We start from the raw sequence: 23886 nt of genomic DNA, 5'->3' as shown, positions 1-23886 counted from the left end.
CCCATTGTGTGCACAGGTGGGGTGCTGGGTGTTGAGGTTCCCAAGTCAAAAATGAAACAGGTTTTACTGCCACGGGAGTGGGGGGGGGGGGCGGGGCGGTGTGGGTGGGGAGAAGAAACAACATATTCATGACCAACTCAACACAAAAGAATGGCGAAGTAATTGGGGGTGGCAGGGAGAAGCTCCATTGGGGTGGCGATACAGGGAGATTGACCTGGCCCCGCTGGCTCCTCAGCTGCGAAGGTGGAGGAGAACATGGGGTTAGGAAGGCAGGGAAGGAATTTTGCAGGACACAGCTGGGATCACCTGAGAGGGAGTCAAAGAGGACCTTTGGAAAGCTCAATGGATCCTCCTCCAGCCCCTCCTCCTCCTCGTGATTGGGTGATGCACGCCAGAGGATGTTACTTCACCCCTGCAGTCCCAGCCCAGGCCGAGCCCCAGCCTGGCCAGCCCGCGTCAGAGAGACCGACCAAGTCTCTCCTGAAGCAGGCTGGGAGGGATCGACTGCACCGGCGAGAGCACAGCCGGCCCGCACCTGTGCCTGTAGGAGAAACGGAGGGGTGAGCCTTCCAGTGAGTGAGTGCCGCTGCTCTGAGATCCCCGGGCTGATGGGCTACTTTCCCCCTCCGGGCTCTTTGGCCCCAGGGTATCGGGGTGCGGGGATCAGGGATCTGGGCCCTGGGGCTAGGCCCAGGGAGCTCCCACTAGGAGTACGCGCCGAACCAGCGTCTCCCTTGGGGAGATTTCGCAGGGGTCTTGGGGGAGACTGATGTGCCTGGTGTCTGCTGGAGAGTGGCTTGGGGCAGGCGGAGCTGCGGACCCTCCCCAAGGCTAGGTCAATCGCCCCCCTTCCCCCAAAGGGAGCTTCTCCCTGCCACCCCCAATTACTTTGCAGGATTTTGTATTCTTAGTCAAGAATATGTTGTTTTTTTTCTGCGCCCCCATTCCCACTTTACCCTGTGCTGGCAAAGCCCTTTCCTTTTTGACTTCGGATCTTCTCCTAGCCCAGGGCGAGTCACTTAACATTTCTGTGCTTAGGCTTTTGGTGCTGTTCAGTCATTTCAGTTTTCCTGGCCCTACTCGGGGTTTTCTTGGCAAAGATCCTGGAGTGGTTGGCCATTTCTTTCTCCAGCTCGTTTGATAGATGAGGAAACTGAGGCAGACAGGGTGAAGTGACTTGCTCAGGGTCACACAACTAGGAAGTGTCTGAGGTCAGTGTTGAACTCAGGTCTTCTGGACTTCAGGCCCAGTGTTCTATAACCTTCACCTAGCTGGCCTGGTGTCTTAGCTTACTCAGCTGTAAAATGGGGAAGAAGCACTTTGAGGTTTTATTCTAGCTTTAAATCTCACATTCTTCTCCCTGAGGAAGACAGCTTAGAATAATGGAAGAAATAAGCCAGGCCTTGAGGTCATAGAATCTGGGCTTAGATGCCTGCTCTCCTACTTTCCATGTGACTTTGGATAAGTCACTTCTCCCTCTCTGGACCTCAGTTTCCCCGGGATGAAGTTGGGCTAGGTGATCTCTCAAGACGCCTTGTGGCTCTAAATCTGTGCTTCTTAAGGTCTCAAAAAAAAAAAAAAAAAGGAAGCCTCCCCAAACTCTCCAGGTCAGATTTTCCTCCATCTCCTGACAGACTGAGTGCTACAGATGAATAATGGTAGTGAAAGGACCCTGACAGAGCACACTGGGTAAGGGAGCATACGACCTGGGAAGGAATAGGGGCCAGTCTTTCTCAGGATCCAGCAGTGAGAGGAGACTTGAAGTCAGTCAGGTTTCGGCAGTGGATGCAGTCACAGAGGAAGATGGGAAAGAACCTGCTTCAATTGCTCTGTGCCTCAGTTTCTTTATATGTAAAATGAGCAAAAATGAGGGGGCTGGCCTTGAGGACCTCTAAAAGTCTTTCACCTTTAAATCTATGATCATATGATTGCACCAATTTATGGTCTACTTTGAGAGATCGTCACCTGGGATTGTCCTTCTGATGCCAGAAGAGACATCTGAGGTGGGAGTGGGCACCCCATCTGCTGTCTGTCTGTCTGTGATCTCTGTTACAGCCTTCCCCTCACATTTGCAAAGCAATAGTCTTGGGAGGGAGTTTGTCCAAGCAAACCAAGACTCACAGAACTCTCTCCCACTCATAGGGCTACCAAGAGGACCAGATGAGATAACAGATAGGAAAATAAATTCATGGAGTCCTAGATCCAGGGTTCATTCATTATTGTTTAGTTGTTTTAATCATGCATGACTCTTTGTGATCCCATTTGAGGCATTCTTGGCAAGGATACTGCAGTGGTTTTGTTGTGGTCTAGAGGTCTTGGGAATCTTGAAATGCAAGGGTACAGGGTAGGTCTGCCTGGAAAGAATTCGACCACTTGAGCCTTCTTTCAGTCCAAGTAGTTTATTAAGACACAGGTTGGGGTGGGCGAGATTCCTAGTGAGTCTGCGCTATTTGTGACACAAGCCAGCCAGGTTTTAAGAATCTGAGCATTTAATGAGGATAAAATTGGTACTTTTAGTGGGAAAGGCCAGGGCCTTTTAGGGGTGTATCATTAGTGACCCATCATTTTGCCATTTCCTTCTCCAGCTCATTTTACAGATGAGGAAACTGAGGCAAACACGGTTAAGTTACTTGCCCAGGGTCACACAGTAAGTGTCTGAGGTAGGATTAGAACTCATGAGAATGAGTCTTCCTGATTCCTGTATGTGTTTGTATCTGTACATAAATACACACATATGTGTATATATAAACACGTGTGTGTGTGTGTGTGTGTGTGTGTGTGTGTGTGTGTGTGTAATTACATTTCCTTAGTTCAGAGATGGCTTGGTCTAAGAAATGACAGCTGGCAGCCTGAGAATGAGAAAGGAGACCCAAGGAAGTCATCAATTCTGAAGTCCCAAGGCCCTCCATGTTCTTCGAGCCTCGGTTTTCTCATGTATAAAATGGAGGTGGGGGTGGGGTATTCTGTATTAGAGCTTTAAGATTTCTTCCAGCTCTGGGCTCCTAGGATTGTCCCTGATTGAGCTCAGAACAACGTGGGGAGAGTCAGGAACTTTGAATCCCTGCTCTGACACTTCATGCCTGTGTGACTCTGGGCCCCAGCACACTCTGGAGCCTTTATTAAGTCATGGATCGATGGCATCTCTGTTGTAGAGGTCACAAGGCAAATCCTCAGGTATTTCTACCATTGTTCACATGTTGTTATTATTGTATCACCACCATAACTATAATTACTATTATTAAATATTATTATTAAGCAGAGGGGCTGTGGAGGGAATGTCAGAGCCAAGTCTTCTGGTCCTCCCAGGCTGGCTCTCTGGCTTCCACACTCAACATGGCCCAGTAGAGTCAGATGATCACATGTTTAGGGAAGACAAGTTGACTTTGACTCCCCTCCTCCCCAATTTAAAGATGAGGAAAGCAGTGAGGGTCTTCCCTGCATTGATGATCTCCAATTCATTCTGTTCATATCTTGTTCGTATGGAGCAGTCCTACTGGACTGTGAATCCTCAAAGGCAGGGACAGTTTGGGGCCTATCTCTGTACCCCAGCTCTCAGCACAGATCCTGGCCCATGGTGGGCTCTGATAGACTTACTGACTATGACTGACAGGTGAAGGGATCCTGACCTGCCTTTCTACCAAGTGGACCCAGACCTCTATGGTTTTGAAAGTGCTTGCATGGCAGGGTGGGGGTGGGGCTGGGGTTGGTCTGTAGCTTGCTAGTCTCCTTCCTTATTTTCAGGGGCCCAGCAGACGCTTCTTGCTGTGGCCTCTCCCAGGCCTTTTTTTCAGTTTGCAGCTGGAGGCTGGAGAAACCACATATTGAAGCTTGTCAGACTTGTGTCTAAAACAGGAATACGGACTAGATGGTCGATTAAAAAAAGGTCAACAAAGCATTAACCCCTGGGGTCCTTCTTGGGAGCTCAGGGTATTCATAGAATCTGAGAGTGAGAGCCTAGCCCAACTCCCTCATTTTACAGGTGTGGAAACTGAGGCCCAGAGAGGTTAGTGACATGTCCGAAGTCACACACAGGATCATTGATTTAAGACTGGAGGGACTTTCAAGGCCACCTAGTCCAGCCTCCCTGTTTTACAGATGAGGAAACTGAGGTGAAGTGGCTTTCCCTAGACCACCCATGTGTGAGGTCTGGGATTCAAATCTAGGTCCCATGCACTTTCCACCTCGCCTCCCTTAAAGAGGGATGTGGCAAGAGAAGGCGACAGTTAAGCAAGAGAAAACCTGTTAGGAAACAATTCTAAACCCCATAATTAGTATTTAAGTTAATATCAGAGGACATTGGAAGCCATAGCAAAGGTCTGAGAATGAAAACCTCAGCTGCTGGGACTTCCTCTTGAGATGGTTGTAACCCCTCAGATGACAGTAGGCTCTGCGGGCTGGGTCTTACTGAGACATGGGGACCCAGAGCTCCCTGGGATGGGAAGAAACACCAGGAAACCCTCTTTAAAGCAATGAGGAAGAACACCTCCAACTCCCAAAATAATTCTGAAAATTCTCATGCCTTCTCAGGGTCCAGGAGGCTGGGTGGGTTGTCTGTCTATCTGTCTGTCTGTCTCTCCCTCCCTCCTTCTCTTCTTCCCCGCCCCCCCCCCCCCCCCCCGCCTTCTTTCCTCCTCTTCTTCCCCCATCTATGTCTCTTTCTCTCTCTGTCTGTCTCTGTCTCTTTCTCTGTTTGCCTCTGTCTCTCTCTGCCTCTCTCTGTGTGTCTGTCTCTTCCTGGCTTCTGGCTCTGCTGCAAAGTTAGCTGTCTTAGCCAAACCCAGTGTAATAGGAAACGGCTTTGAAGTGTCTGCCCCAAGTGAAAGCTGGCTCAGGTTTTTCACGGGGTGAAAGAATCACTGACCTGTAGGGCTTGTTCCTGTCCCCAGAACCAGGGCAGACATTCCTAGGGGCAGCCCTTTAGCTGGGCAGCCCGAGTGACCTGGCTATTGTTGAAGATCAGCTGGACACCCTCTTCTCCCATGCTGGTTAACCTCGTGATTCTTGGGCATCCCTGCCTCTTAGCTGGAGGGCACCTTGAACCCCATTTTAGGAATGAGGAAATGAGGGCCCTGGAGGTGTCCCCTCCCCCACCCCAGATCGCAGCTAATGACAGGGCTGGAGTTCCTGTGCCCTGCTCCTGGGTTCCAAAGGCAAACATCCCCCACTGGAAAGCTAATCCCTAGGGCTGCCGAATGCCCCTCCAGCTTCTTGTTTGTTTGGATTAATTTTATTTAGTAAGGAAATGAAACAAAACACTGTTGCATTTTCTTTTATATCACTATCATTTTCCTTTTAACTGCCCCACCCCCCACGTTATTAGACCCTTTGCATAAACAAAGACATTTAAACAATCAGCAGACACAGCCATTCTTTTTGACAGAGTATCCCACATTCTGCAGCTGTAGTCCACCACCTCTCTCCTGAGAGGAAGGGGAGGTCTCTTTTCTTCATTTCTCTGGAATGAATTTGATTGTTTTGATTAATCAGGGCAATAAGATGGGGAGTCAGGAAGACTCCCAGTTTAAATCCTGCTTCAGACATATATCAGCTGATTTAATCACTTAATCTTTCAGCCTTATTTTCTTCATTTGTAAAATGAGGATAATAAAAGCACTTACCTTCTGGGATTATTGTGAAAATCAAATAAGAGAACATATGTGAAGTGCTTTGCAAATCCTAACATACTATGTAAGAGCTAGATATATTATTATTGCTAATAGTAATAATAATACCCGGAGTTCAACTGTCTGTAGTTTCGTGTCTCCTCTTTCTTTGTGTCTTATCTCCCTCCCTTCATTTTCTTCCTTATTTTTATATTTGGCCACTTGAGGTATCTCCTCTCCCCTCCCCTCCTCCCCTCTCTTCCCCCCCCTCCCCTCCTCCCCTCCCCTCCCCTCCCTTTCTCTCCTCTTCTTCTCCCCTCCTCTCCTCTCCTCTCTTTCTTTCTTTTCTCCCCCTCTACTCTCTCTCCTTTGACCCTCCCCAGTCACTCAATAAGTATTTATTAAATGCCTACTCTGTGCTAAGTGCTGGACTTACAAAGAAAAGCCAAAAGAGCCCCTGCCCTCCAGGAGCTGACATTTTAAGGGAGGGTGGGGTGGCGGAGAGGCAAACAAGTAAATGTGTTGTTGTTTGTCCTCCCTTCTTGAAGTGGACATTGAGGGAATATATAGATGGTGATTGCAGATAGAAAAGCTTTAGCATCTGGAGGACTTTCCCTTTTATTGTTTTCAGTCATATCCAACTTCTCTCCACCCCATTTGGGGTTTTCTTGGTGGAGATACTGGAGTGGTTTGCCATTTCCTTGCCTAGTTCATTTTACAGATGAGGAACTGAGGCAAACAGGGTGAAGTGACTTGCCCAAGGTCAAACAGCTAGTAAGCGCCTGAGGCCAGATTTGAACTCAGGTCTTCCTGACTCCAGGCCCAGTGCCCTATCCACTGGGCCACGGAGCCACCCTTTCTGCCAAAGACAGCATTTGAGCAGAGCCTTGAAGGAGGCCGTAGATTCTATTAGAAAAAGTCAAGAAGGGAGAGCGTTGTAGGCATGGAGGAGCCAGTGCAAAGAGAGGATGGTGTTTGAGGACTAACAAAGAGCTCAGTGCAGGTCAATCATAGAAGAAATTTAGCAATAAAGTTCAGGTCAGGAAAAATAGGGTAGGAGAGAGAACACAAATTGGGGGAGGGGTCCCCCAAATCTTGGAGGACATGAATAGACTCAAAATGATGTGGTGAATAATTGACAAAAGATTATCAGCATGCAAACTGACTGTCAGTGAAAATAAGCAATACGGTTAAGGAAGAAAATGGAACCAGGAAGACCAGGTGAGAAAGAGCTAGTGATCCTAGTGGTGAGCACCCTGAATGTTAATAAGTAATGGTGTGGTTTCTGTGCTGTTGCCATAGAAACAATCATGAGCCTGAGATGTAGGAAATTGTCCCCACCTCTATGCTCATTGCCATTCGACTGCTCAGAATCACTGGACCAGGGGCAGGGAACCTATGGCCTTGAGGCCTTCTAGGCCCTTAGGTGCAGCCTTTTGACTGAGTCCAAGTTTTATGGAACAAATTCTTTTATTAGGGGGATTTGTTCTATGAAGTTTAGATTCAGGCAAAGGGCCACACTTGAGAACCTGGAGGGCCACTTGTGGCCTTGAGGCTGCAGGTTCCCCACCCCTGCACCAGACAGTGTGTCTGTTCTGAGGGTCAGGATTAAAGGAGATTTGGGGGGGATTTTGGAGAGTGTTTAAAAGAGTACCCCTGAGAGATTTAGGTGCATGGAATGAAGGTCCCTGGGGGGAAAATGAAGAAACAAGGCAGCCTAGTATAGAGGGTATAGGGTAGAACACTGGAGCTGGAGTCAGGAAGACAACTCAAACATCAGCTGGGTAACCTCTCTGAGCGTCCATTTTCCTGATGCGTAGAGAGAGGCGGGCTAACCCTGGTTCCTGGCAGCTCTAAACCTCAGATTCTTTAGGAGGAGAATTCTGAGGAATGAACTAATTGAGGGCTGCAAATACCTGCAGAGCTCAAGAATTTGCTCTTCTTTTCCTTAGCAATGGCCCAAAGAGATTTGTAAAATGGTGCCATGTGCAGTAGGATGGGAGAGATTTCTCGATGATGAAGTGTAGAGAAGGCTGGAATTTCCTCCTGGTGTCTTTGAGAAGGTGGAGTAGATTCTCTTTGGTTTGGAATGGTGTGAGCATTGTCCAGCCGACAAGACCATGGCCCCCAAAGGTCTCCCAATGTCACAAAGGCTTTTGTAGCAGGAGTCCTAGATCCCAGATAGACTCTTGGTGGCCTTCTTGAACAGTCCCTATCTGGACAAGAACTCTCCCATTACAGCTTCCCTAAGGAGTGATCCTCCAGCTTCTGCCTGAAGACCTTTGGGTGGAGGGAACCCCACAATCAGCCCCCTTCCATTTGGGGACAGCTTTACTTCTTAGGAATTGTTTCCTGGCATCCAGCCTCTGCCTCAGGGGGCCTGCAGAACAGAACTAAAGAGAGCAAAGCATTTTAAAATGGGGCTGGAGGAGGAGTTATCCAGGGCCGAAGAAATCTCCCAGGACCAGAACACCTGGTTTTCAAAATCTCATCGATTCCACCCTTGAGGCCATTTTAATTAGTCAATTAATTCATTCATTTGGCACTTTATTGGGCACTTACTGTGGGTCAAGACGTGTGCTCAGAGCTGGAAAAGCTACAAAGATTCATCAGAACCAGATGCTGTCCTTGTTCTCTGCGATTCTCAGAGCTGCCCCTTTGCCTCCTAGAGCCCTCTACCTCGGGCGGCTGCCTAGGGCCATGTTCTCTGCATGTGGCAGGTGCTGGCAGGTGCTTGTCCAATTCAGCTGAATCAGATGTGGCCTCATTCACTGCCCTTTCTGTGGGGTGCGGTGGACATTTGGCATTTCAGGGACTAGATGGATTCTTCACCTGGATCTTATCTACGGATGGTTGTGAATCAGAAAGTGCCATTGGCCAGCCCAGACGTCTGCTGCTTCAACGATTGGGCTGGGGGTGGGACAGAGGATGCTTTGAATGATGGAGGAGGAGGAAGAGGAGGAAAAGGAGGAGGAGGAGGAGGAAAGGAGGAGGAGGAGGAAAGGAGGAGGAAGAGGAGTGAGAGGAGCAGGGAGAGGAGGAGGAGGAAGAGGAAGAAAAGGAAGAGGAGGAGCAGTGAGAGGAGCAGGGAGAGGAAAAGGAGGAAGAGGCAGGGAGGAAGAGGAAAAGGAGGAGGAAGAGGAAGAGGAGGAGGAGGGGGAGGAGGAAGAGGAGGAAAAGGAGGAGGAGGAGCATAGATTTAGAAGCTGTAAGGGAGCACCTAGTCCAGCCCCGTCATTTTCAGAAGAGCTACGGGGACTTTGGGCTCAGGGTTGTAGATTTAGAGCTGAAGGCTTCAGAGCTCATTCAATACAACCCTCTCATTTTATAGATTCAGAAGTGGGGTGTAGGGAGAACAAATGAATTGCCTAAAGTCACACAGGTGGGTAGTAAGCATCAGAGCTGGGATCTGAACTCAGAGCCTTTGACTCAAGGGGCAGTGAGTGCTCCTTCCATTTCCATGTGAACCTGCAGTCCAAGTGACTTGAGTTCAAATCCATCCTCAAACATTTACTAGCTGTGTGGCATTGAGCAAATCGCTTAACATTTGCTGCCTCAGTTTCCCCATCTGTAAGATGGGCATAATAATAGTACTTAACTCCCAGGGTTATTGTGAGGATGGGATGAGATAATAATTGTAAAACAATTATGTGTGTTGCCACATAGTAAGCACTTAATAAATGCCTTTTCTCTTCCCTCCTACCTTATTTCTAGGTCGCTCAATTGGCAAACATTTTCAGAGTTCTTACAACGTGCAAAGAGTTTGAATCGTTCCTTAGACACTTGCTAGTTACCCAGTTCTGGGGAAGTCACTTAACCTCTGTTTGCTTCAGTTTCCTCGTCTGTAAAATGGACGTGACACCGGGCACCTCTCTCCCAGTGTTGTTGTGAGGATAGAATGAGATGACATTTGTAAAGCACTCTGCGTGCCTCGATGAGCTGTATAAATGCTAGCGGTGATTATTTTTTAAATTAAAATTTCCCTTTTTTTCAGTCAGTGAAAATCCACCTTTTCTCCCTCCCACCTTCACCTCCTCATTGAGAAGGAAAATCAAAATCACTGTTACAAACAAGTAAAACAAATGCCCTTATTAGCCTGCTGAAATTTATGTATGAATATATCTAAATATATATGAGTATATATACACGCACAAATATATATGTATATCTATGAGCCCACAAATACGCACACACCTATATCTATATCTATTATATATTATAGACAGACATGTAGGTATATACGTACACACATATACGTATCTTTTGTTTTCACAGCTTTCGTTTCCAATGATCTGTTTCTCCAGAGAGCCCGCTGCCTTTTGGGAATGGTCTTGCTGTACGAGATTTCTTTTCCCTCATGTCTTAAGTATGACACCTTCTTTCAGATTCCCGGAGATTCAATCCCTCGAGCCCCTCCCATCTGTCATCTCCAGCCCAGCCTTCTCTGTGTGCCCTTGATCGTGTCCAGCCTCATTTCTTAACTTTGCCGTCTCAAAGTGAATTCTGTTGTCTAGAAGCCCAACTGCCGAGTGATGTTAATAATACCAATTAAGAATAATAATGACTAACATTTATACAGCTCTTGCTCTGGGCCAAGCCCTGTGCTAAGCACTTTACAGTTATTATCTCATCTGAGATGATTAGAATCCACGTGCTTTGGATTCACTGTCCTTAATGGTCGAAAGTGTATGTTTAAAAAAAAAGTATCTGCCGATCTCTGGTGTTTTGTCCACTTGTCGCGCTCCTTGGGTTGACTTTGTTTCCTTGGATCTCTTCCTGAGCTGTCTTTAAATGGATTTTACCCTCTCCTGCTTCTCTCTGCTTTTTCAAAGTGATTTTGTTTACAAATTCCCACACTCCTTTCTCGGAAGATCCGACCCACAAGTGTCTCTTTCAGATCAGGGCTGCTCTGGGTCACCACGTGCCTTTGCTGGGCACAAAGCCAGGTGTTTGCTGACCTGCGCATTTTTAGCCTCCTTGCTGCAGCAGTGAATTTATAGCAGTTAAACGTGTGCGTGGAATCCTTGTAGTTGGTGTCACTCTCCTTTCATACGTGCACGTCCTGTTGATTGGCATAACTTGTTTTTGGTAAGGCGGGAGCCGTTTTAGCCGTATACTGTATTGCTTTAGTTCTTCCTTCTGGTCTTGTATTAATTTTGCACTTTGATAAGCTGGTGGTCTGACTGTTCACAGATAATTACGTGAAGGATGATTTTAAGAGATCTTTTAAAGTTTACAAGGCGCTTCACAAATATCTCATCTGAGCCTCACCACAACCCTGGGTGGCAGGTGCTATCATTATGCCCATCTTACAGAGAAGGAAACTGTGGTAGACAGAGGTTAAGGGTCTTGCCCAGGATCCCACAGACAGTGTCTGAGGCTAGATTTGAACTCAGGTCTTCCTGACACCAGGCCTAGCACTCTGTGCAATGTGATGCCACCCAGATGCCATAACATGTGGTTTCCTAACTGGTTAAATATAATCTGTTTCATTTATGGCCATGTGGCTACTTACCAAGTCCAATGACTTCTGAAATTTTTTTTAATTTTTAAAATTAATTTATTTTAAACTTAAATACTACAATTTAAATATTAAATAAGAAAATAAAAAGATTTTCTAAACAAATACAAAATAAGTAAATTCCAGTGGCTCCCTACTGTCTCCAGGATGAAGTACAAAATGCTCTGTTTGGCCTTCCATACCATCCCCCTCCTCCCTTCCAGTCTACTTACCCCTTATTCTCCCACATGTCCTCTTGGATCCGGTGCCCCTGGTCTCTTGGCTTTTCTATGAACAAGACCCTCCTTCTCTGGGCTCCAGGCAGTCTCTCTGGCTGACCCCCATGCCTGGAATGCTCTCTGTCCTCCACCCTGGCTTCTGACCTCCCTGGGACTTGTACCAACTAAAATTCCACCTTCTATAGCAATGGTGCCAAACCCAAACAGGGCCAAAAGTTGGATAGTCTGTTCTACAATAAGCTTTTCCCAACTTCGGCTAATTCTAGAGCCTTCCCTATCCCAATTATTTCCTATTTCTCTTGTCTATAGCTTGCTTGTGCAGATGTATTTGCATGTTTTCTCCCCCTTTAGATTGTAAGCTCCTTGAGGAGAGGGAATGGCTTTCTCCTCTTTTTGTATTCCCCAGTGCTTAGCACAGTAGTAGCTGCTTAATATGGCACATAGTAGGTACTTGGCACATAGTAGGTGCTTGACACATGTTAATTGACTGACTGGCTGGTATCTGTGACCTTATGGGCCCCTTCATTTGCCTCTCCAAGGAGCACTTGCGATTTGTCCTTCCATCCTCTGGTTCCATTTATAGTTAGAATGTCAGGATAGATGGGATTCATTTTCTCCAGCCCTTTGCCCATTCCTTGATCATTGAACAAAGATCTCACATTTAGAGTGCCAACAGCTAAGGTTTGTTGATAATCTAGAAAGTATAAGATTCTCAGCATCCTCTGTCCCACTTTCTACTTCTCTGACACCATCTCTGCCTTTTGTATTTTCCTTTATTTCATGGATTGCCATGGCCAAAGAATTTATTCCCCAGTAGCTGGCCTCCTGGGGATGAACCTCTCTGTGCTTGATTAGACCGGCCTTCCCAAGGTAGACAGCCCCATCCTTCATTAGGAATGTCCTCAATGCCGTCCCGACTTGGTAGGATTTGCCAGAGCTTGTGGACTGGGTCCACAGCCTTCCAGAACTGGGTCCCATAAGACATGGGAAGACAGGTTCTGTAAGAGGTAGGAAGTGAGCTCAGGCTGCTGTAATTCACCGACAAGGGATGCTTCTCTTTCATAGCTCCCTGATCAAATGTTGGCGATAGTGCCGACGTTGGAGCAGCTCTGGCTTCTCTTTATTCCGTTCCTGCCAATTAAATCCAGGTCATTTGGGCTCGCCTTTCTCTTCCTCTCCTTGAGTCCGCCTCTGATTACCAGGAGGGGGCTGTAACCTCCCTAGTTATTTAAATATTAATGGCCTCCATTAAAAAGACCTTGAGGTTTGTAGAGTGAAGACTGAAAAATACAGGTCCTGATGGGTGTCTGCTTTTCCCCCTCAGGAAAACTCACTTCCTGAAGCATTTCCTCCTTCACTCTCTTACAGCACAGATATATCTTTCATCTAAAGCTGTTCGCCCGGAGGTTGGTTCTTTCCTTTCCCTGAAAAAGCCGCTGTTCTAGTCAAACATTAGGTTAACAAGTTCCGTATCATGTAAAAATATATTTTAAAAAAGTCTTTATTTTCCAGAGCCTTAGACACTTGTTGGTCCCAAGCTTCTGGGAGTCTGGTTTGATTTTCCAGCATCATTTTCTCCACTATTATAGACACTGACAGTACAAAATATTTCTTAACCACTCTCTATATTTAGTTGGGCTTGTTTGTATTAAATACAGGAAATTATATTATGCTAACCATAAGAGAAATGCTTGTGGCGATCAGATATTCCATCAAATCACAGTTATGAACTTTTATCCTATTGGGGAAATGGCGCTGAAAGACATTTTCACTTGTTTAAATTAAGCCAACGTTTTTATATTCCGTCAAAGGAATGATGTAAGAAGTGTGTGGGGCTCGTTGATTTTTATACATTTTTTGCATTTTCACATCATTTAATGATTTGACATTTAAAGGACTGTGCAGCAGAAAGGGACCTGGGCGTTAGCATAAATGCATGTTCCTTTTTCCACCCTGGCATCTGAGGTGCTGTGGTCTGCCCAGCTTCCTGGACAGTGTGAGCTGGATGGGACCTCAGAGACAACTGAGCCCAACCCCTTCTTTGTAGAGATGAGCATCCCAAGGCCCAGAGAGTGAGTGCCTGAAAGGACTCCAGCCTCTGCTTCTCCCTTTCCTTTCCTTGGGTTCATGAATGTGGTTTGATTTTAAGATCATAGTATGTGGATTATATTTCCAATCCAATCCAACGTGGAGTTATCAAGCATGGAAGGCAATGTGGGAGAGTGGATGGGCCATGGAGGTTCAAATCTCACCTGACACACATTCTATCGGTATGACCCTGGGCAGGTTTTCTTCTCTGTTCGTCCTCTGTAAAGTGAAGAGGGCTGGACTCAGGGGCCCCCAGGGTACCTTCCTGCTCTATGACCTGCTGTAAATGAGGATTAGGAACATGGGACAATGCTCACGTTCTACTGGGGAGATATAACTTGTGATGAGTGCGCACGTGATCATTTGAGGAGGAAAGAGAGCACCTGGACCACCGTGGAGACCAGGAATAGAAGAGAACAAGACAGTCCTCACTCCAGAGAGCTCCCCTTCTAATAAGGGAGACTCCTCAAAGAGATCTTAGCTGCGAGGCCAGTGGAAAGGCCCCTGGAGTCCTTCGAGCAAACGGCAAAGTGGGAATTGGGACTTTCATGTCATTTCTACTAATGAAATATCCCTTCCCCCCCCACACACACACATAGCCCCCCGTTCCAATGTTCGGCCAAGGATCCTGTGGCTACAGTGCCGGGCTGTATTTCTGTGCTACCTCCTGTCTGTCCATCAGGGAGGAAGAGATTGTTGCATCATGTAGATCTGTGTGGGTGGCAGAGCCAGGATTCTTAACCATGTGCTCTGACTCTAAATTCATTGGGCTTTCTACTGTGCCAGTCAAGGGGTATTAGAAGCATTTTATGTGTTCACAGAAGGAAGAACTGGGGGCAGTGGGTAGAATTTTCAATGAGCTGAATTTAGGCTTGTTGTAAGGAAAAACCTTTCTAAACATGAAGGTCTTCCATCTTCCTAACTATTAGTGTCAATGGTATGGGGACTCAAGGGCAACTCTCCCAGCACTTGGTATGAGAAGCATTTGGAAATAAACTTAGCACCTGGGTTCAAATTCTGACTTTGCTCCCTGCTAGTCATACAGGGTCTCTGGGCCTCAGGTTTCTCAGGTCAGAAATGAAGGGGTTTAAACTGGATGACATCCACTTGGATGCCTATGGTCCTATGAATGAATGAAGTGTTTCCTTGACCTGGAGTTAGAAGATCTGGGTTTGAAATCTGCCTCCAAGACTCTGAGTCTGTCAACACTGAGATTATTGGAGCATCAGTTACTCATCTATAAAGTGTGGATTATCATATTTGTGCTGCTGGCTGCACAGGGTTCTTGTCATGGAGGTGACGTGTTTGTGTGTGTGTGTGTGTGTGTGTGTGTGTGTATGTGTGTATGTGTGTGCCTGCCTCTGTGTTTGTGTATGAACCTTGAGGTGTGCTGATCATGAATGTGGTCAGGAGGGCACCCTGTGGACAGCGAGAGAGCTGAGTGATTTTTTTGTGACTTTTCCTTCTAGTGGGAGTTATTGGCAAGATGTGGAAGGTGACTGTCTTGTTGGTCCTGCTGACCGTGGAGCCCAGTGACGGCATTTTCCGCTCCTTGTACAGAAATTTTCGTGTTTGTAGCCCGACTGGTGGAGACCCAGGACGGCCGCTGTTCCTCACGCCTTACATCAAAAGTGGAAAAATTCAGGAAGGTAAGTCCCCACCTTCCACTCCGCGCCCCTGCCCTCCCCTCCCTGTCTCCCCCCCGCCCCCACATCCTGGTCCTCAAAGCTGCTGACGGTTCCTCCGGCTTGGGTGACTTTTATCAACTCTGGCCCAGCGTGTGTGGAGAAGAACAAACTTCGTATTTTGGACTCATTAATCTTTACTTTAGATGTGAATGCTCATTAAGGGACTTACTGCCATCTGTAGGGTAAGGTCCGGGTGATACAGAGACAAAGAGGAAGCACAGAAAAGCAAATTCAAAATCAATGCCAAGTAATACGAGGCAATTGGGTTGTGAGGTGGCGCATGTGGGGCCAGTAAGACCTGGATTCAAATGCTACCTCAGGCATGCCATCCACGTCTGCCTCTATGTCCTCATCTGTGAAATGGGACTCATAATAGCACCTATTTCCCAGGGTGGTAGTGAGGATTAAATAAGATAAAGTCTGCAAAGTGCTTTGCAAACCCTGAAATGCTGCATACAAGGAAGGCATTATTATAATTGTAATTTCTGAGTGAGAAGCTGCATGGGTCATCTATACCCTCTGTGGCCTCCTCCGCTGCCTTGCTGGGCGCTCTTGGGCGAGCCGCTTCCTTCTCTGGGCCTCAGTTTCCTCATCTTGCTTCTTGACCTCCAGTGAACCCAGGGGTCATCCTGGCCTCCTCACTCCCCCCCGCCCCATGTCCAAGCTGTTGCCAAGACCCGTTGATGTCCCCTCTGCTCTCTCCCTTCTCTCCTCTGACTCTGCCTCCACCGTGACGCAGACCCTCCTCACTCTATCCCTGGACTGCTGTCGTAGCTGCTGGGATCTGCCCGCCTCAAGTCTCTCCCCACTTCGGTCTACCCCCCATTCAGACATCATGGTGATTGTACTAAAGCACAGGTCCAACGATGCCGCTCATTCCTCCAATCAGCACACTCTGGTGGCTCCCTGCGGTCTCCAGAATCAAATACAAAGTGCTGCGCTTGGCATTCAAAGCCCTTCATAACCTAGCCCCTCCTGCCTTTCCAGTCTTCTTACACCGTGCCCTTGGCTCCGGTGACGCTGACCTCCTGGCTTTTCCACAGACAAGACCTCCCGTCTCTAGGTTCCAGGCATTGTCTCTGGCTGTCCCCCACGCCTGGAACACGCTCCCCCCTCTGGTCTGACCACTGCCCTCCCTGGCCCTCCACAGGAAGCCTCTGATGCCTTCGCCCTGTTCATTGTCTCCAACCTGTCCTGTAGATTTGTTTGTATGTGGCTCGCTTGTTGTCTCTCCCACTAGATTGGAAGCTCCTTGAGGGTTTTGTTGTCATTCAGTTATTTCAGTTATATCTGACTCTCCGTGAGCCCATTTGGGGTTTTCTTGGCAAATATACTGGACTGGTTTGCCGTTTCCTTCCCCGGCTCATTTTACAGATGAGGAAACTGAGGCAAACAGTTAAGTGACTTACCCGGGGTCACACAGCTAATATGCATCTGAGGATGGATTTGAGCTCAGGTCCTCCTGACTCCAGGCCCAGTGTTCTATGCACTACGGAGCCACCTAACTGCCCCACCTTGAGGGCAGGGACTGTCTTTTGCCTCTTTTTGTATCCCCAGTGCCTGGCATGCAGTAGGTGCTTCATAAATGTTTATTGACTGACTGACTGACAGCAAACTCTTGAGACAGATGAAGGAGGTTGAGACTATCTAGTGTCTTTCCTCTTAGAGATGAACTGAATTCCTTAAAGTTGGGGTCACTCAGTCACGGCTCAGCGGATCTGCTCCGTAGCGTCATCAGACAGGCAGAAACCTTTTATGGTCATGAGTAGTTTTCTTCTAAATTGGCATTTTAGGGAACAGATTTATTTAATGTCTGAAAGTGCATTGAAATGCTGTGTCCTTCGGTGATAATGCTCTCTTTTCAATCTGGCTGCTTGTGCAGCCAACAGAAAAGCAGTGAAATTTCTGAGTGTCAGGGAAGCATCTCATTTTTAAGATTTGTATATAAATACACATTAAATACAACCAAAAAAATACCAGCCCAAATTTGCTGGCATCGCCATGTGTGAGTGTGGGTTCCTTCCCAGTTTCTGCCCACGGCTCCCGGCCTTGTCTTCTGGGGCTCAGCAGAAAGAACACGTCTAGGCCTTCCTGCCCTGGACAGTCCATCAGATTCTTGGGTTCATAGGACTTTGAGTCATTAGGGAACTCAGAGATCATAAAGTCAAGTGTCAAAATCAAATGGGTCTGACCGGGCCAAGATTTGAACTCATATCCCATGACCTCAAGTTTGAAGCACTTTCCACTGCCCCTCACTGCCTTGAAGCTACTCTCGTGTCCCAGCTCAGTCTTCTTCTCTAAGTGTAACCTCTGGCCTCAGATACCTACTGGTTGTGTGACCCTGGGTAAGTCACTTAACCCTCTTTGCCTCAGTTCACGCATCCGTAATGTGTGAAGAGATTCTCATTTGGTATGGGTTGGTCACCATTCTCCTTGCCCTCCCAGCATACCAAATCCTTTTTAGAGTGTGGGGCTGAGGTAGTGCTCTAGATCATGGCGTGTGTATGCGCATGTGTGTGCTCCTATCCCATGCCTGCTTGCTGGGCCAGGTTCCTTTCCACTCCATTCTTGGAGGACGTCTTAGTGGCATATGGGTATCAGTCCTTTGCATCTATGAGTCTTCAGCCTTTCTTGCTTCTTACTACTGACCCCTTGACCCACGTCCATGTGCATTCTAAAATAGAATGCTCAGACCTAGGCACAGTGTTCCATTTGTGGTCTAACTGGGGCAAAGGATGGTGGAATCATCACCTCCCATGTAGTAGACCCAGTGCACACGTTGGGGCAGCCAGGTGGCACAGTGGGTAGAATGCTGAGCCTGAAGTGAGGAAGACCTGAGTTCAAATCCTGCTTCTGACCCTTACTAGATGGGTGACCTTGGGCAAGTCCCTTTACCTCTGTTTGCTTCAGTTTCTTCAGAGTAAGTAGCACCTACCTCCCAGGGCTGTTGTGAGGATCAGGTGGGTTAGAAAAGAAATAATAGAAAAATATAAAGTGTTTTGCAAATCTTAAAATAATGCAGAAATATTAGCTATTATTGCTATTAATAATAATAATAATAATGATAATAATGTCTTTGGTCACTTGGCTTTTTTTTTTCACAAGCTACCATAGCTTACCACTAACACACTGACTTTGCTGAAATGCTGGGTAACCACAATTCCCCTGGTAGGTGGCCCAGTGATGTCCCTGGCGTGTGGACGCTCGGCTGATGAGATTCAGACAAAGAACATAAAACTGGATCTGACATTACAGCATCATTGGGACTTACTCCTTGTATGGGTGTGCACCGTGTGTAGGCGTAATAGCCTCTTGGGGCATGACTCAGATTGGCATTAACATTGTGAACACCCCAAAGAGAAAGAGGATACTTCGCCTCTTGACAGGGTGGCGATGGCACCTCCCAAATTCCTTTCCCACATGGAGTCTTTTCACACTGTCCAAATACTCTCAGGTGTCCAGATTATTTATTGTCCCAGGCTTCACACAAATAATGACATGGGGCTCAGTGGGCTACTTCCTGGAATATCTCAAAACAACCCCGTTGATGACAAACACTTCCTCCATTCATTCCTCAGCTGCTTCTACTCTCTGAATGGCAGGCCACCTGGGCTCCTCTCTGCCCCAAACTGGCAAAGCATCCCATTCTTCTGACATCTGCATCCGTACTTGCACTGGTATTTTTGGACCCCAGTGCAAGACTTTACATTCATTCATTCGATAAACATTTATTAAGCACCTACAATATGCCAGGCACTGTGCTAAGTGCTGGGAATACAAAAAAGAATTTGCCCTCAAGGAGCTTACAATCTGAATGTGAAATCCAAGACCCTCAACACATCTCTGCGATCTGGTCGATCTGGTCGTTATCTGGTTCCTGCCGGTTGACCGGGCAGCCTGTAGTCTCCACCCTCCATCACTTTGATCTTTACTCAAATGCCTCTCGGTAAGATTTGTGAATTTCCATATGCAAATTTTAGATGCATCTTCAGCCTGTCTAGTTTTTGCTTTATCTGACGCTTTTGAATAAAAGAAGTTTAAAAAGTTTCTAAGGCTCTGAGGCTATCCTACTCATGTGCATGAACAGCAGTTCTATTCCAGAGAAGGGGGTATGATCGATGATTCATCTTACTCTTAGGTGATGGGTTTATAGCAGCTGTCCTGTGTGGTAGTATAAAACTTATGCACATGAAGGAACTAGGAAATGAGACCATTTATAACAAAGTATTAAATTGTGTACTTCAACCAGTAAGTTCAGGGGAACTCAGAGGAGGGGGAGAACAGCCTAGGCTAAGCAGAAGGGGAAGACCTCTCTCATCTTGGTAGAGAGGCAGGGACAGGGGAGGGGCTACAGAGGCAGAATGTTATCAGACACAGTCCCCATACATTTCTTTTTGCTTAACTGGCTTTCTTTGTCATGAAGGACAGTTTGATTCTCTTGGTATGGGGATGACAAAAGCCACATCTTTTCATGAGGTGAAAAAAACAAAAAAATTGAATAAAGTTTTTTTTTTGTTTTTTTTTAATAAGGTAGTAAGGGAAGATTTCCTAGAAGTTAGGCTTTGAACTTCGATAAGATTTAGATAATCTCAGAGGAGGAGAAGGTCATAGGAATGGTATAAACAAAGGTCCAGATTCAGGGAAGGGAGGGTGTATGCCCTAGAGACCAAACAAAGGGTGAAAGTGTAGGAGGTCATTGGAAGTAATGCACTGGAATTCTACTCCAGCCTTGTCCCTGCAGCACTCTGACAGCTTCTCAATAGATCACAGAGTTTCTGGGATTAACAGTAGCTCAGTAAAGGTCCCCAGAGCATCTAAGTTTTCTCCTCTATCCTTCTGGTTCTCAGCTTGATGGACATCTCATCACAGCTCTGAATTATGACATTTAGATTCTGAAACCTAAGGCAGGGTCACTTGGTAAATCACACCATGAGGTCACATTCTGCCAACAGAATTTTAAATTCCTCTTTCCAGATCTGGCACATCTGGGTATGGAAATGAAATCTTGACAGCATAATTAAGGATAATTTTATTCAATGGCAGCCTGGAAAGTTGAGGAAGATCTGGACAGATGGTCAGTGCCTAACTCCAAATCCCTTTTGTTTATTGAGTGTGTCAGATCTCCAGTCCCACTGAGTCTCAGAGCAGCAGAGAGAGCAAGCTTCAGTGATAGACAAGCTTTCACAGGAAGACGAGTCTTCTTCTCCCTCTCCCCACCATCCTTCCCCCCTTTCTCTATGTATCAGGCTTAGTTTTTATGTAATTATAATTGTTTGTTAGGTTTCTATGAGGCAGCAGTATTAAATGTACTTACAGAAACAAAACAGACACGGCTGATTTTCATATGTTTGCCAACACTGTGACATTTTGGCAAACTCTACAAACTGGAGTAAATGATCCGTTCCATTTCCCTGTTCTTCTGGACGGTGGATTTTGGTGTATTGTTCATCGCTGTTGACAAAGGCATCCGTGTCTCTGAAGGACACTGCCAGTTAGGAGCTCAGTGCTCCTACGCCCCACCACTTTGATTGTACCACAGTCTTTTGGCAGACCGTGGATGGTGAAGCCGTTGGTTGGAGTAGTCAGTACAATGAGAGGTGATGGGAGTGTAAGGTATCCACATATCCACAAATGAATCATGATTCTAAGAGAAGAGATAAACTGGGTCAGTTGGTGTTTGGGTTTGCTGCATTCCAGTAGCAGAATCCAGGAGGCTGAGCTTTATAGGATGTCAAAGACGTGGAGCTGGGAGGTCAGGTCCAACTTCCTTATTTGGCAGGTCAGGAGACTTCTGGAAAGGACTTTAACAGCTATAACTAGGGTGGGGCAACTGGAGCTTTGAACAAAGGTGTTGTTGTTGTTGAGTTTTCAGGCATGTCTAACTCTCCATGACCCTATTTTGGGTTTCCTTGGCAGAGATACTGGAGTGGTTCACCATTTCCTTTTTCAGCTCATCTTACAGATGAGGAAACTGAGGCAAACAGGGTGAAATGACTTGCCCAGGGTCCAGATATCGAAAGGACCCACTCCCTATGCTCTCCATTGGTTCTCCAGGTAACTGTCCCCATGCCTTGAAGTCAAAGCGCTGAAAAGGACCTAACAGGCTACCTACTCTACCACTCATTTTTACAGAAGAGGAGCAAAAATGTTGGGTGACTTTCCCATGGTCCCATACTTAGCAAGTGTCAGAAGTGGGGTCCTTTCCAAGGCTCCTTATGATCACCCTCAAAGCTTGTTCCCTTCTGCCAGTGCCCATCTCTTTCACCCCCATCCCCTCAATACATCCACTTCCCATTTCCTCCTCAGGTTGGAAGATGGAGAACAAGGACACTGCTGCTATGCTTTAGGAGTTGGCTCTAGATTCCCAGTATAACCTCATCTGACATAAAGTGTCCTCTGTGTTCTACCCCCAATGGAACTGGCCCCTGGCACAAGAATTCCTAGTCAAAGGTCTGACCTCAGACATCAGCTAGTCTAACCCTGTCATTTTATTTTTAAATGTATTTACTTTTACAAGCATTTATAGTTTTCCCCTTCCACTGCCCTCTTCTCTCCCCCATTGAACAATTTTTTTTAAAAGAAAAAACCCTCCTAACAAATATGCATAGTCCCACAAAACAAATTCCCAAGCTGGCCACATCCACAAATGTAGATCTCTTTCTCCATTTTAAGTCCATCGCTTCTCTGGTAGGAGTTAGGTGACAAGTTTTATCTTGTCCTCTGAACCTGTGGATTATTGCATTGATCAGAGTTCTGAAGGTTTTCAGGGTTGTTTTTCTTTAAAAAATTGTCATTTTACAAACTCTTCTTAGTTCTTCTCATTCCATTCTGTATCAATTCTTAAGTCTTCCCAATTTCCTCTGAAACTGTCCTTTTCATCATCTCTACAAGATTCCATTCCATGTATATGCCATAGCTTGTTCAGCCTTTCCTCAACTGGTAGAGACCCCCCCTTAGTTTTCCATTTGGAGGCTGCTACTATCAATATCTTCATACATCCATCAAGCATTTATTAAGTACCTACTATGTGCCAGGCACCTATTGTGCCCTCATTTTCCACGTGAGAAAACTGAGCCCAGAGAAATGATTTCCCTGAGATCACATATGTAATAAGTATCAGAGCCAGACTGAACTCCAGGTTCTGTTACAACTCCCTCCGCTCCTCCCCCCCCCCCCCCCCCCCCGCCATCACAGCTCTGTCCATTCTGGCTTCGGTGGTGCTTCTGCCACTCAATTATTGGAAAGAAATTTCATCTTTCAAACATGAGGTCAATGACATCCAATGGAATTCCTAGAGATAGACCCTGTATACACAAGGTTTGTTAACATGGCAGAGCAGACAGAGAGACAGGCTTGGAGGCAGGAGAGCTGCCTCAGACATTTACCAGCAGCGTGATTGTGGGCAGATCACCAAACCTCTCAGAGGCTCAGTTTTCACGGCTGTAAAATCAACAAAATCATATTTACATCACTATTTTCCTGGTTTAGCCTACTTCTGTTTTTTGTTTGTTTTGCTTTTTAAACATGATTTACCCTGTGGGGTTGCTAGGAGGAAAGTATTTGTAGGACCTTAAAGCATCATACAGAAGGGAGCCTGGGGGAGGGAAGTGCATCTCAGAGGTCACTGCATACAACTCCTTCATTTTGTAGGTCAGGAAGCTGCTAGGAGGGGATCAGGGAGCTCTAACTTGGCTGCCATGTTTGTCTTCATTCATAGATTCAATGATTCTTTAATTTTTCAACAAATCTATCTCCAGCACGTGTTTTGTGCCGGCCTCTCTAGGGCAGCCAGGTGGTGCACTGGAGTCAGACAGACTCATTTTACTGAATTCAGATCTGACCTCAGACACTTACTAGCTGTGAGACCCTGGTCAAATCACTTAGCCCTGTTTGCCTCAGTTTCTTCATCTGTAAAATGAGCTATAAAAGGAAGTGACAAGCCACTCCTGTATCTTTGCCAAGAAAATCCTTAGTGGGGTCACGAAGAATTGGATACGACTGAACAACAACCACTACCACCACCATCACCTGGTTCTCTGTAAGGAGCTGTTGGGGATACAGGGAGAAGCCACATATGGCCCTCCCTCTCTTCCCCCTTTTCTCCCTCTGGGAAGCTTTTGATCTCCTAAGTGAGATAAGACCCTTGCCCAGATGGCTCACATACAGGACAGGAAGCTATCAGTGCCATGAGCAGCACATGTTGAGCTACAGAAATCCAAAGAACAGGAAACATGAATCACTAGCTTTGATTTCCTGGAAAGGATGGCTTACCTGGACAGCAGACTAGAATCTGGACTTGACTCTGGGCTGACTCAAGCAACCTTGGCTGTTTTTGGAGCTGCTCCCCAGAATCTAAAGACCTGACCTTGAACTGTTAGCATTGAGATCATTGTCTGCCCTGGTGCTTTGAAAACCGTGAGATTTTATTTTTGTTTGTTTTTTTTAAGCTTTTCTCCCTCCCCCCTTCCTCCCCCTCCCCCCAAAAAAGATTCTGGGGAGGTCAATGACAGGGCAGGACCTTACAAGAACACTCAGAGCGGCACTTTTAAAAAAGCAAATTGTAATTAATAGCTTAATGAGCTGCATCTTCCACCGTATCCCTCTCCCCTCTTCCCAGAAGGCCATCCTTTCTAACAGAGAAGAAAATCAAACATTTCTACAACACTAGCCAATGATTTGTAAAAGTCAGGCTTGATGTGCAGCATTCTGTACCCAGAGTTCTTCACTTCTTCAAAGAATCAAGGTGGGGGGAAGGGGCTTAAGTCCTT

General features: G+C 46.5%; 1 protein-coding gene across 3 annotated transcripts in view; it reads left to right on the top strand.

Annotated features, from left to right (window-relative positions):
* Window positions 1–430: 430 nt before the first annotated feature.
* The window catches only part of CPVL (carboxypeptidase vitellogenic like), a 122435-nt gene continuing 98979 nt past the window's right edge, over window positions 431–23886 (top strand). The window contains exons 1-2 of one of the 3 annotated variants that reach the window (XM_036761487.1): window positions 431–572; window positions 14900–15079. In XM_036761487.1, coding sequence (XP_036617382.1) covers window position 572; window positions 14900–15079 — 181 coding nt within the window. In that variant the 5' untranslated portion in view covers window positions 431–571. Of the gene's footprint in view, window positions 577–14899; window positions 15080–23886 lie in introns of all 3 variants that reach the window. The other 2 variants (XM_036761489.1, XM_036761488.1) reach the window with 2 other exon arrangements.

Source organism: Trichosurus vulpecula, chromosome 5 (genome assembly GCF_011100635.1).
Source record: "Trichosurus vulpecula isolate mTriVul1 chromosome 5, mTriVul1.pri, whole genome shotgun sequence".
Lineage (NCBI taxonomy): Eukaryota > Metazoa > Chordata > Mammalia > Diprotodontia > Phalangeridae > Trichosurus > Trichosurus vulpecula.
Note: the sequence above shows the minus strand (reverse complement) of the source record. Positions and strands in the feature narration are given on the sequence as shown.